The 14,427-nt window shown below is 53.9% G+C and overlaps 1 protein-coding gene across 2 annotated transcripts in view; it reads right to left on the bottom strand.

Annotated features, from left to right (window-relative positions):
* The window catches only part of ARHGAP26 (Rho GTPase activating protein 26), a 128,270-nt gene that overhangs the window by 82,742 nt on the left and 31,101 nt on the right, over nucleotides 1–14,427 (bottom strand). For both annotated transcript variants that reach the window (XM_080353170.1, XM_080353169.1), the window contains one exon: nucleotides 8,043–8,121. In XM_080353170.1, the coding sequence (XP_080209296.1) occupies nucleotides 8,043–8,121 (79 nt within the window). The remainder of the gene's footprint in view (nucleotides 1–8,042; nucleotides 8,122–14,427) is intronic.

The following is a 14,427-nucleotide window of genomic DNA, read 5'->3' on the forward strand; positions in this document are numbered from 1 at the left end:
TCATTTTTAAAATAGCCGCAGCACAGATGTGCCCCGCATTCCGCCTCTGTGAAAAGAGGCTTTACGCTGCCCGGCGTTCTCAACAATGGCTGGTGGTGTAATGCCAGCGCTGTAACATCCTGCCCCCCTCCAAAACTGCAGCAGGACAGCTCACAGAATCACCAAATGCCAGGTTGGAAGGGACCCCAAGGATCATCTGGTGCAGCCTTTCTTGGCAAAAACACGGTCTAGACAAGCTGGCCCAGCACCATGTCCAGCTGAATCTTAAGTGTCCAGTGTTGTGGAATCCACCACTTCCAATGGTTGATTGTTCTAATCGCGAAAAATTTCCCTCTTGTGCCCAATCAGAACCTCCCCAGGAGTAACTTGTACTCATTATACCTACTACCCATCGCCCCTCGTCTTTCCCAAGGACTCTCATAAAAAGGGAGCCTCCATCGTCTTTGTAGCCACCCTTTAAATACCAGCACACGGCGACGAGCTCTCCCCTCAGCCTTCATTTCGCAGGCCGAACAAGCCCCGTTCTCTCAGCCTTTCCTCACGTGGCAGCTGCCCCATCCTTGGATCATCTCTGTGTCCCCCCCAGCCCCTCTCCAGCCGTCCACAGCTTTTGTGCACAGCGGGACCAGAACTGAGCGCAGTATTCCAGGGGGGGGCTGACAACCCCTTTCCAGCCGTGACCTGCAATTCCACAATGCTAAAAACCTTTCTGGGAAACTCCTCACGCAGCACGTGGTGGGGCCGTGGCAGGACAGGAAATCACTGCTTGAAACGAAACGCCAGGACCAACAAAGGAGGAAATACAGAAAGAGGGCAGTTTTGCAACTGGTTGTATGATGAACCACTTACTTTAATTTTTAATTTATAGTAGAAACAAATACTCTAATAGTCTACTCAAACTGGCAGAGAAGTTTGTTCTACTAACGTGGAGCTATTCCCTGAATTTCTATGTGTTACTTGAATTGCCTTTCAAATAGTTCAAAGCAGAGGTGACAGGAGAGCAGAGAGGAAAGGAAAGCACACAGTCTCTTTGGTCCTTCATTGCAATCAAGTGCTCTGTGCCCCCCCCAGAGGCGGGCAGCACAGCTGGACAGATGCAGCCGGAGGCAGCGTAACAGCATCACTTGATACAACTGCTCTGCAACCTTTTCTTCAGCTGTTTCGTCTGTCCAGGCCCAGACTTAGGAACAGGTTGGCACACGCCAGCGGATCTATCCCGCTCACACGCCGCACTCGTCGCCAGCCCGACAGCTCCACGCTGTTCAAGCAGCTTCCCCGGGGAAACTCAGGTCACCCCTCAGCACCTCTCACCTCCCGGCCTGAACCCAAGTGAAGGAAAAGCACGTGCTGCAGCGGGGCCGGTGGGTGTACCCACGGGAGATGGGTGTTGTACCGTGTCTTTGCACCTGTGACCTGACCTACACTCAGATCCTCAGCGGGTTTCCCTCGGTGGATGTCAGCAGCAGGATGACACGACAGGAGACAGGCAGCTGCCAGCGCCTCCCCAGCAGAACAGTACCTCCCAATGGGAGAGCAAAACCCACCTCGTGTCATAGGAGCCGTCATCTTCCTCTCCAAGTAAAGCTCAGCTTCCAGAGCCCAACTGCGCAGCCCAGACCACAATGAAGAGAGCTGCGGCAAAGCTGCCTGCAGCAAAGGCGGCATTGAAAAATGGTGAGGCTCTCACGCACAAGAGATGAAAACCAGAGACGGCAGCCCCTGCTCTGCTCCTGGACAGCCCCAACAACAGCACTAGAAGAAAGAGGTCACAAACTTTCTCAAAGTGGGTGTGACAGCAGTTTTAGGTTTCTAGAACAGTCAAGAGGGCTCTTTAATCTTTTTAAGATGACCTAGAACACTTCTCTCAGTATTTTTCTCTTTATGACCCAAACAGCTACTTAAGCAAAGGACAAAAACCTGAGAACCTGCGGCAGGAGCAATTCTGGCTGGGTGAGCCACCGAGGCAGCATCTGCTGGAACCACTCCTAAGAGCCTCAGGTCAAGGCTTAGGACCTCACTGGCTTAAGTGCTTTAGAAACAAAACAAAAGCCTATAAACCCAACATAAAGTTACTAATGCTATAGGCTTAAAATAGGTTACAAAACAGGAGAGGGAGAAGAAGGGAACAATGGTTAGAGCATGCAATATAAAAACTAACATGGGATGTGACAAATCATCATTCGGTCTGAAAGCTCAGGCTGATTCTCTGAGGATCCTCTTCTACCACCTCGGCCCCCAAAAAAGACAACTTTTCTGGGCAAAAGTCTTGAACTGGGGGATAGAAGAAGAGCCAAGCGGGAGCTGTGCCGGGCCAGGCTGTGCACGGCTCCGCTGCGGGACGCGTCTCACCGAGCCTGGTGCTGCGCTCGCAGGCGGCGCGGACGCGGAGCCAGAGCGGGCGAGACTGCAGCTCCGTGCAGGGGAAGTTCCCTGGGCTGCCTGGGTTGGGGAGCAGGGCAGAGGCAAAGAGAAAAAGCATTAAAAAATAGAAACTTAGAGACTGAGAGGAGGCAGAGTGGGGGGAAAATGTTCTGCTCAGCAAAGACAGAGACAAGGAGATGGAGAATCAGCAACTGGAATGAGTCAGGTCACGGAAAACAGAACAGAAATAAAGAATTTGCCATTAGCGAACAAACCCAGACAGGAAGGCCACAAAAAAACCCTTAAAGATAAAACAGAGACAAACAAGCACCTATCTCTGGAAAGCCCACAGCAACATACGACTGTGGGACTGAGCGGCGTAAGAGATTGGCGTGGAAATTCCGTGAGGAAACAAGCTGAAGAGCAAACTCCGACATCTCACCCATGTGCTCTATCATGCAAAGAGAAACCAGCCAAAGACCACCACCTGTAGTCAAAGGTGTTCCGGGTGAAGATTTTTCTCCTGTCTCTAATAATTCACTTTTCTCAGTGACTACTGATTTCCAGCTAGCACACCCAGAGGAACGGGCTGTCGACGTTATCGGCAGGTCCTCGAGTCCCGTCTGATGCTGGTGCCTCCAAAGCATCTGCTGGTCCCTCTCTCCACCAAAGAGGTTTTGTTCTCTGCTGGAAACAGCTACAGAGGTAATGAGTGCAGTACCAAAACCAATAAAGAAGAAAGTGACCCCCAAGGAGTCGGAGATGAAATGAATTAAAACAATAAAGCAGATCTGCAGCTTCCAGTGAGTCTCAATGCAATAGGAGAAGGTTGGGAAGGCGGGTGGCCAGTGCCCAACGTCCCCCATGGTGGCACGGGTGTTGGGACTCAAGTCCTTCAAGTTAATTCATTTTTTCAATGAGCCAAAGTGACAGGAATGCCGAGGTTGAAAGCACTGGATTGAGTTCAAAAGACATCATTTCCACTGGGAAATTAATCTCTCACCATTTTGTATAATTAGACAAGGAAAATGAAAAAACAATTTCAGAAAGAATTCCCAGAAGCAATATCGGAGGAGGCGGCGGGAGGCGAGGGTGCTGCGTGTCGCGCAGGAATGCAAGGCTGGGCTTGGTTGTTACGCCGGGGTTCGCTCCTCAAGCACCGCGCCACGTTTCCAGAGCGGCAATGCCGAACCTGCGCCAGTGCCGCTGAGCGGCTCAGACAGGCACCAGGACCAGGAGCTGGGTGGGAGCTCCAGAGGAGGGGCAGCACCATGGGGCTCGGCGGTGCTGTGCAGGGCTGCTGGCCAGCAGCCCCCACTCACTGCTGTTCCTGTCCCCAAACCAAACGCCCAGCACCACGGGCCGGCTCCCATTGGGGCACTGGCCCTGCCACAGCGGGACACCCCGGCATCCAACACAGGGACCCCAGCAGGACCCCCAGGGCCAAACTGGAGTGACATGAGATGGTGGCAGAGGCCACCATGGAAAAGCCCAGCCTCAGGCCTGGAGGCTGTGGAGGGACAGGGACCCCCATGGCTGGAGAGGGAGAAGCTGAAACCCCCTACAAGTTTTAAAGGTCTGGGCTCACCTCCCCTCAGTTTACTGTGATTAAACACTGCCTGCCCCCAGAATTATCATTTGCTCATTTGGGGGCAGCAGAAGGAAGACAGAGGAACAAGAAGGGGAATGGCTCTAATTCTGGGGACCAAACTGGGCAGCAAGCGCTGTCCCCAGCCCATGCAGCACAAGCAGCCATGGCTGAGCACAGGAGCCGGTGACAGGCACGGGCAGCCCGGCTCGGGGGACACATCACCCCCCAAACCCACAGCCCCCTGGACGGGTGGGCCAGGGCAGCCCCAGATCCCCACAGAGCCGTAGGGGTGCAGGGGGGCTGCCCTCGCCCCAGGACACCAGTGCGATGAGCGGGCTGGTCTCAGCTTGCCATCTAGTGGAGAGCGCCCGCACGGCCGCCCCCCACCATTTTGTGCTGCCCGCACACCCGCGGCGCTGGGGGACGAGGGTGACGCTCCGCACCCAAACACCCAGGGTGCTCCATGGCCTGGTCACCCAGTGCCGGGGCAGCCACCGCAGCCCCAGCGAGGGTCAGGGTGGCCCTCACAGCCGCAGAGACGAGGAGGAGCGGAGCTGAGTCACGGCTGGGAGCCTGGAGGCGGCAGCAGAAAGGAAATCGAAGCCTTCACGCCCACCATGATCCGTCTGATGGCCCCGAGCTTCTGCTGCCTGCAAGCGAGAGCCCTCAGCACCCGCAGAACCGGGCAGTGCTGGAACCCTGCGCCAAGGAAAGGCTCCAGGTGCTCGTGCAGGTTCTCAGACACACTGACCTCACCTGGCACCTAATTTAATTAGGCTAATAAACAACAGACCTGTGTTAAACTCCAGGATGACCCATAGCTACAGGCGGCGGCCAGGTCTTGACTCAAGGCTAAGGAAGAGTTTGCTTTGGGTGCAGATGGAGGGAGAGAAATTAAAGATAAGACAAACGAAGCACGCTGCTGAAGCGGCGGCCGGGAGCAGGCGCAGGGCGCTCCTTGCCCAAGCAAAGGAGTGGCACATCGAGGCAGCAGAACGCTTTCAGCAAAGGGCTGCTGGTGCCACCAGCACCGAAACAGGAGCAGAAACCTCATCTGCTTTCTGGAGGATGGTGCTTCATCACCCAAGGAGTGCCAAGACGAACAGGGCCGACCCCGGGGAGGTCACAGGACAAGACCCACCAGCCTCCGCAGTGCTGCCTTGCCATTCCGTGACCAGCCTTGAGCTTCCCGAGCCACACAAGGGGCTTTGTACTTTGTTCTTGCCTTTGTGAACTTGCAGATCATGGCAAAGAACTGCAGAGAGGGTACGGGGAGCAGAGAGGGAAAGGAGACAGCACTGCTGCTGTGCCACCAGAGCCCTCCCGCCCTGCCAGGCCACGAGAGCGGCCGCTCGTCCCCAGCCCGTGGGGCAGCGCTAACAAAACCAGTTCCGATATGAAACGCTGGCAGTATTTTTATAGACTTGTATTGCTTTAAAGAATGAAAAAGAAAACCAAAACAAACAGAGCACAGGGCAGCACGATGCGAGTGCCAGCACAGCTCTGCTCAGATCCCCTCCGTGTCTGATTTCCTCTGACAGGATCACAGGCGGTTGCATTTGCCATTTAACACTAACTTCTCCATCACCACCCCAGGTTATGGACAACAGACTAACTAACACAGCTCAACAGGGACGCAATCTAACACGCTTCATATCCTTAACTCTCTATGTACCCTTACATTGCAAGTCTTGCTTTCATTGAGAAATGTTTTCATGTCCCCAAAACTTCAAACCCAGTACTCCACTCTGCCCGTCCTGATGTGAGAAGGATTTCTAGGATTCCCAGCTTGCTGGGAAGGGAACAGCAGGAGCCGCCGACACCGACACCTCTCTCTTGGCTGGCATGCTCGCTGCAGACTTGGCAAGCAAAGCTGCAACCTTACTAAAAAGCTTATCTTGTTCAGCTCTTTGCCACAAAGCAAACAGCCTAATTTGTGCCTCTCTTAATCCTGCAGCCTCCCGCAGCCGCCACGAGCCAGCACGGCTTCGCTTCTTCACTCAGGCTCCGACGGAGCTCCAGAGTCACTCTGGCCTCCACCATTTACATTTGCGAACTGCATCGCCAGAGGAGAAAAACCATAGGAAACTTCTGAATATCCTAACAAAAATGAACAAACTGCTCCGTTACAGAGTTAGTGTTTTCTCCTATTGCAAGCCTCTGTAACATAAAAGAAAACCCTAAGTCAACACAGCGTTTTTAGCCAAATTAATAACAAGTGGTAAGAGTTAACAGACTGATGATAGCTATCTGGAGACTGCTTCAACTGTAATATCTATAATAAATCTTTTCAAGTTGTGACAAATGTCTTGGCTAATGCAGCCCACATTCGACGTTTAGATATTACTAAAATGTAATACAACATTTGGTTTTAGTTTTTTAATTATAATTAAGAAACAAACTCCAGTCCACTTCAATCACTCCCCAGCCTGAATTTGCACATGGAATTGCTGTCCCCAGCATGCCAACCTTTCCCACACTCAATATTCAAATCAAAGGAAAACCAGACATTCTTTCCAGTAGGGGTTTTCTGGTTACAGAAACACAGTCAAAGCGCAGAATGGGTATTTCTAGGAGTCCAAAGGTTAAATCCTTGTCCCTTGCTCAAGGAAATCTCTACGGAGAAGGTAACATCCAACACTGGTGTTGCAAGATAAGAACCCAAACAGAACAGACCAACAACTCCACTTTGATGGATCAAGGAGGATAACCGAGGACAAGCAGCTCCCTTGTCTGTCAACACACACTGTCTCTGTCGGTAAAACGCCTGTTGGATCCATTTCCATACAGGCTCCATTCTCAGAGCTCCCACACCACACCTGGAAAGCCAAGTTTAAACGCCATTAGCATTTAAGTGCCAAGAGGCATTGCGTTAATGTGCAGTAACGATCCTTGACCTGCTGGATGAGCAAGATATCCCAAGCTGATGGGCATGATAGGGAAGAACAGAAACAAGCAGGCGGCAGCACGAAGACCTGTGTGTGTTTTTGAAGGAGTTCACACAACCAGATTCTGAAACAGGATAATCCAGGCAGCCCTGCGCTGGTTACTCCACAGCTCCTTTTGTGTGTGCAGCACTTGACAAGCACGCAAAGTCTCTGGCTGCACTTCTGCAACCCAATCCTAACAGACCGGCTCTGCCGCTCTGCCAAATCCTGCTCGCAGCAGCAGGTCAGAACGCAGCGGGGCGAGCGTGTCGGTGCAGCTCCCGCGGCAGGTCCCGGTCTGTGCAGCGGGGCTGCGCTGGGACGGACACCCACCGCCCCGCAAGGACCGTCCTCTCTGCCCCACGCCCAGAGGCACAGACACCCCTCCAAAAACGCGCGGGCCGCCCGCAAGGTTCCGGATCCTGCTATGCTTCTGGCCGCACCGAGGCACAGAGGCCCACGGCGGGGTCTCACTCCGCCTTTGCCGGTCGCTGGACGGCCGCCACGCCGACGCCGCGCAGCCGTAGGCCGCGCCAGCGCCCCTCCGGCCGGCCGAGCCCCCTCGAGCTCAGCGGTAAGGTTTGCAAGCGCATTAAACAATAAAAAAATCAACAACCGTGAGTTTTATGAAAACCTCCCTAATCCCTTCCAGAGGTGAGGATGCCTGCGCAGCTTTGGCAGCAGCAAACGCAGCAGCGAGGAGGCTATCGCTGAGCTCGGGGAACGGGGCCTGCGCTCCTCCGCTCACACTAAATCTGCAGCTCTCTACGAGACCCAGGAACGGCTGCCAGCTGAGCTGCACGACTCAAAAAGCCCTGGAAATCTACAGCGTATTTTCTTCCACTGCTCTCTTTGCCATGTTTTCCTTTCAGCTCAGCACAGCAGCGTGTTTGTGCTGGCCAAGCCTGCCCTCCTCCCTTCCACCGCACCTTCGAGCAATCCAAGCGCAAGAGATACAGTATTACCTCCAATATTTAACCAAGGGATTAAGCTATTCTCTTGGCAGAAGGTGCGAGGTGCCCCACGGATGCGGCTCTCGCCGGGCGCTGCGGGGCAGCCTGCTTGCGGGGCAGCCTGCTTGGCGGCAAACGCTCTGCCCCGGGCTGCGAAATGCTCTCCGCAGTTCTCCTCAACTGCTTTTTTTGGTTAACATTTCTGCTCACCGGTTCCCGGCCATCCATTGCCTCCATCCACAGCCTCCGGTCCTCTTCTGAAAGCGCCTGCATGGTGATCACACCCGGCCTGTGGAGATAAAGGGAACACCATAAATAAACTGCAGATCGGAAAACAAAGACAGAAAAGATAAATTTCCCAGGAGAGAGAGAAAGAGGAAAACCTCCTTGCCAGCTGAGCCCCAGCGGCACGGGGCTGAGGCCAGGCTGGCCTCCCCAGGGACAGCCCCGCAGGTCCTGACCAGGACCAGCAGAAGAGCAGAGGAAACCCCCAACAACTGACACACATTGCCAGTGTTTTTAGTGTACGAGAGCGGCGTGCCAAATTCCTCCTCTGGCTTCCGGCCAGGCGGCTCACCTGCACTGGGGCTGGGCAGAGCAGGAGAGGAAGGCGACCGAGCACAGGGAGCCTCACCTGTGCCAGCGCGGCTGCACCAGTTCCCTGGGCACGTCCGCGCGCCGATGGCAGCGATGTGACCCTGCCCGGAGCCTTGCGGGGCTCCCGGGAGTCCTGCCCAGCCCTGCACCCCGTTCCATCGCACACATGACAGCCAGACCCAGCCTCCAAATACATAACATGCTTATTTATTTTAACAAGAAGGGGAAAGAAGAGGCTCAAGGGCCTGCAAACCAAGCCTGGGGAGCCAGGGGACACCACCAGCGCAGCCCTCACCTGAGGGCCAACACCACCTCCACCGCTCCTAAGAACACCCTAAATCCACCCCTGGCCTTCCCTTTCGATACAGGAGTTAGAACTGAATTACCTAGCTCTGAAAAGCATGAGCACCAAGGTCGGGATGGATTTAACCAGTGCAGAGGATTTGCACAGCTCCAGGTGTGGCTGTGTGTTTGCACACCACAGGAACGTGCTGCAGAGGGTGGAAGCTGACGCTGCACGCCCAGCGGTCACGCCGTGGGCTGGCCATTGACCGCATCTCGCTCGGCTGCGCTCTCAGGCTTTCCCCGGCACCCCAGATCCTCCTGCAGCCAGCAGACCCGAAATCCCAGCCAGCCCAGCATCTCCTCAGCCGTGCACCTCCAGGTCAGGTCTGCAGCCTCCGGGCTGCCCGCACAGCACCTGGGGGAGCAGGAGACGCCAGACAGCCCAGATCTGTCCTGTTTGTTTGGTCAGGGCATTCTGCTCCCTCTCGGGCTGTTTTCAGACGCATTAGCAGAGCGTGGCAGCTATTTCTGCAGGAGGAGAGCAGGCAGATGCCCTGGCAACGGAGCTGCAGGCAAGGACAGAGCTCGGCACGACTGCGGGCGGCTATCGGTGCTCTCTGCAGCGATGCTCCTGGGGTTTCATCCATGAAGTACAACAGCAGAGAAGCTTTGACGCTGCTCTTCCCACCCGTGGCAAAGCGCAGCGGTTCCAGAAAGGCAGCAGAGAGCCAGGATCATAGAACCATAGAATCAGTTTGGTTGGAAGAGACCCTCAGGATCATCGAGTCCAACCATAACCTAACTCCAGTACTAACCCTTGTCCCTGAGAACCTCATCTCCATGTCTGTTCAAACCCTTGAGGGATGGTGACTCCGCCGCTGCCCTGGGCAGCCTGTTCAGGGCTTCACAGCCCCGCGGTCACCGGCGGCAGCGGCACCGGGGGGAGCGATTACCGCCCGCCTGCAGACAGCGCTCAGCACGGCACGCTGGCTCCTGTCAGTGCTAAATCCTCAAAAACCAATAAGGCCTTGCAAGAGGGGTAATTTCTAACTTGCACGTTCCAAAAGCGATTCAGCAGGAGAATGTGAGCTGCAACAACACTCTGCAAAAGTAATTTGTCCCTCAATAAGAGCCAACCCTCTGTCAGAAAATAAAGCATTAACAGGGGCTCTCGTAGCGGTGGGTTTGGCGCATCGTCTGTCGCTTCTGTGATACGTACCAGCAAGGAACGAGGGATTAACCCTTCTCCCGCCTCCGCTCCCCAGCCAACAGCCCAGCAGCTCAGCGCTGCTCCGCCAGCGGAAGCCGTGCGTTCAGCCCTGCAACCAGCCCGGGCCCAAGTAAACCAGACATAATGTGCTTGATCTCCGCTAATCCCATTGGTGAGTCAGTCAATACTCACCAGCTTAGTGGTTTTCAAGTTTACTCATTTCGAAGGGAAGAGGAAACCACTTAACCATCGCCTCATTTGAGAAAGAAAACGTTCAGCATCCAACGCCAAATGTATTTTCAAAACACTGAACAAAGCTCCTTGTTGTGCAGAGACAAAGCGGTTCAGGAGTTGTCCCTGGCAGCCAAGGAGCTGCAGTGGCACCGGCTATGGCCGACAGCAGATCCTTCCCAACGGCAGGAGCAGCCTCTGCCATGGGTGACCAGAGGCCTCGGCTGCACCCCCTGTAAGCCAGGGCTTAAGCCTGAGTTTAAGGCAAGCTGTTGCTGAAGGCACAGATATCCCAGACAAAAAGGGCTTGAGCTCAACTAGAAAGACATAGGAAAAGGAAACATTGGGATTTCTATCTCTTTAGCCAAGACATGAAACTAAGGAAATTTAAACTGTTCACTCATGGTAAATCTGACACCGGGCTCCCAGCAAAGCGACCAGGTCCTGGGGAGACGGTGCTGAGACGGTGCTGGTATCTGGCGTGCCAGGCTCCCTCAGCACAGGGCAAGAAGGTGATAACGTGAAAATGTTTGTTCTGCCTTTGAGCAGATAACAACTCTTCAGGCTCCACTTCAAAGCCAAACTTATTTAACAGCATGAGGGGAGGGGCTGTGAAACTGCAATAAAAACCTATTTACATTGCAAATAGCTCTGTGTTTCCTCCCACAGCGTTCACTTGCCAAGGCATCCATTGCACCACCTTCTGAGCAGAGCTGGCTTCCTGCGCACCCCACCATTCTGCCTCATTCATGACTTATCTGCAGGATGCCCACGGGGCACCACGTGCTCAATAGTCAGGTATGACGGTTGGCACCGACACAGCATCCTAGTGCTGCTATCAACAGCATCCTAGTGCTGCTATCAACAGCATCCTAGTGCTGCTATCAACACGCAGCGTGCTCGGCTCGCCGGCTGCAGCCACCCTCCTTTTCACGGGCTTTCCTTGAAAATCAACCGTTTCCAAAAGTGCGCTTGTTAGATTAGAGATATCTCAACTATCCAGTGCGAGAGCGAAGGCCCTTCTCTGACTTCCTTTCCCAAAAGATAAATAAAACGGGTCTTTGTTCCCTCACCCAACACATGAACGATCCTGAATCCTGGAGCTTAGCTAGACGGTGCTGTTGGGAGCTCCCATCCCCACGGACACAGGCTGCCCCAGCGGGACAGGGCACCTCCTGCACCCGCCATCCAAGATGCGCCAACGTGAACCGTTGTGGCAAACAAAATAAGGGACCCGCTGATTCATTGCTAGACGCTGCCTCATACATTTCAGCCTCAGCCACCAAACGCCTTTGCCACCTCCTGGGATGCAAGGGGAGGAAAGGGACATTTTGTGATCAGAGGGAACACACTTCTAAACTGAGTGGATGCGGGAGCGTGAGACCAGAGTAGAACACGGTAAACACTTCTCAAGAAAGTATATTTTCAGTATGTGGCAATTTAAAAACTAGAGAGATTTTTCCATATGAGACCACACAGGAAATTTGAATTTTCTCAATATCTCAGCTCTTGTGAAAAACAGTCTGGTTTGAAGGAGCTATGACTAAGCGCGCAGAGAAAATGACAAGTCCAATAGCTTTTCCTTCTTCCAGAAAAACAAACAAATAACGAAAGCAATAGAAACAGATAAGAACTTTCAACTCCTGAGCAGCTTATCATGCTGAGACTATCTAAACTGCTGAATGAAAAAACGTAAGAGCAGATTAATAACACGGTCTGGAGGGCCGAGCAGAGCTGAGCATGGGGAGCGGTTTGCAGAGCAGCGCTGGGACCCCAACCAGGACCCACGTGCTGGTCCAGGCACCAGAGCCACATGTGGCCTCAAAACGAAGATGAGAAAAGATGTAAATAAGGGGGAGACTTCGTTCTTGAGTTCAGAAAGTCTCACTTGTCCATGTAAAGCTTAAAGCGCTGTCAGTACAACCACCGCCAGCACGTTCTGCAGGGGCCGGCGTGGGTCTCCGTGGCCGCTGTGGGGGAAACGAGCTTCGTCTGCTCGTTGCCAGCCTGCCTGTGAAAACCCTGCCAATCGCTTTGTTTAAAAGGTCACGGGAAAGGCGACACCAGCAGAGGAACAAGTACAGGTTGTATAGCACGTGCTGTCCGCAGCCCCGGCCAGAGCCGGCGCAGGGGTGGCCATCGGCACGGCGGGCGCAGCCATCGGCACGGCGGGCGCAGCCATCGGCACGGCGGGGGCTCAAAGGGCCATGCAGACCTGCAGAGCGCGGACGGGAGCAAGGCCAGCGGCACACCTGCAGAACCTAGCTGGCCGGGGACACGCTGGGACAGGTGTGCGGCAGCTCCCTGCCCCGACGCCAACCACTGCGCAGCCCCCGGGGACACGGACACACCGCGGTGACATTACGCACAGACCTTACTGCCTTTATGAACGACTAAGAGAGCAAAACCCCCAATTCTGAATGCCATAAAAGCCAGCTGGTATTAGAAGCACTTCGCTTCTGGCCCAGAGCAATGACCTACATTATCCTAAATTACAAAGCCTTTGTCATCAGCCGCATGAGACACTCTTCCTCCTAAGGCTCATTTTGTAGACACTGGCTGTCAGCCCTGTTTACCTTGTTTACAAAACTGATTTAATGCACAGAGACTACAAATAAGTTTAGTTAGAAAAAAAAGCATTACTAGGAAAACACAGCATCCATCACACGGCGAATGTATTGCAGCCAGGCACTAGAACATCATTCTGTGGCTCATTTTGCTGTAACAAAGCAATAAAATACTCCTAACTTCCCACAGAGACAATCAGAACTATTTGTAAATGCAGTGCTAGGGATTGCTTAGACCTCTCACAAACACCCGCACCGCAGCTCCTCAGCGCTGGGAACTTCAGCACCTCCTTATCAGACAATAGGAAAAGGAAGCGATGTTGTAATAACAGATCGAGCTCAAGATTTTCAGCTCAGTAGTGCTGAATCATCTTTACAGGAGAAAAAAACAATTTATTTTGCTCTCCAACAAGCAGCAGCTCCTGTGGGTGTTGTTGCAAAGCTCCAAGCCTGCGCCCGTGTTGCTTCTATACCAGTTTCCCGAAATGCAACGCTGACGAGCGGCTCGTTTCTGCGCCGACAAAAATAAGAGGAAAAGAACCAGCCGAGGCTGCCACCTCCAGGCGGCAGGACCAGCCGGGAGCCCCAGCACGGCCCTCGCCCCTGGGCTGCCAGCACCACGGCACTGCGATCGGAACACGGCACTGGGACCATAACATGGCACTGGGACCATAACACGGCACTGGGACCATCCTGCCGGGTGGTACAGACAGAGCATGAGGAGCTATGCAAATTTTATGGCGATAGGAGAGAAAAATAATGAGTAGAAAGTGTAATTTCCTCCTCTGTACTTCCATGTGCGTGTGGCTGTTCGCACGGGATTTGAAACACAACCAAACCGTGATTATACGCAGGTTTTATCCTGCCGGCCCCAGCCCCACCAGCGCCGCCTCCTCCTCCTGCCCAGTTAGTAAGATGGACACAACTTGTCACGCTATAATAAAACAAACTTGTAACTAAGCCGGTCTGTGCACAGAGAACACACAAAATGTTTGAATGTGCTTTAGGAGAGCCTGAGATTGTCATTGTCCCCACGGCACCCAGCGGAGCTGAGGCCCCTGGGAGCATCACAGTTTTCTCCTGGGTAGGTGAGTGAATGGACGTCCTAGTTCCAGGACACCTGACTCTTGCTGGACGTTGTTTACAAGTCTAATTTTCATTTAGAAGTGGCATGGAGAAAAGAAAGTGGAAAACTGCTGTAAGTCAAAACACAGCACACGTGTGAGACAGAGAATCATCTCAGGGATGTTTGCTCAAATCACATCCAGACTTCCTGCGGGGGGCTGCAGAACAAGACATCAAGTTTCTAAATTCTGTATTAGTGGAGACAATAAAAAAACACAAAACAAAAAGCCAAGAAACAGAAAGATGATAAAACCAGCCCACGACTGAAGCTGAAGCTTTAGCCTGTGCTCGGATCCTTGAGCTGGAGCTGGTCCCGTCCAGCACGAAATGGGAAGCAACGTCCCCGGAGGCGTCACTCCCGCTGCCCGAGCCCAGTGACATCCTGCACAAGGACTCGGGTTTTCGTCCCCACAGTGCCCAGGTGACCCAGCACTCCGCGCTGGGAGCTCCCGGCCAGCCGCGTCCCCGGCTGCGGCAGAATGGCCGCGGGGTGGCACCCTGCCCTGCCAGCCCCCGATAACCCCAAACTGGCGAGGAAAGCGCTCGGCCATGCACACCGCTCTGGCACACGGGACAAGCA

Source organism: Nesoenas mayeri (genome assembly GCF_963082525.1).
Source record: "Nesoenas mayeri genome assembly, chromosome: 14".
NCBI lineage: Eukaryota > Metazoa > Chordata > Aves > Columbiformes > Columbidae > Nesoenas > Nesoenas mayeri.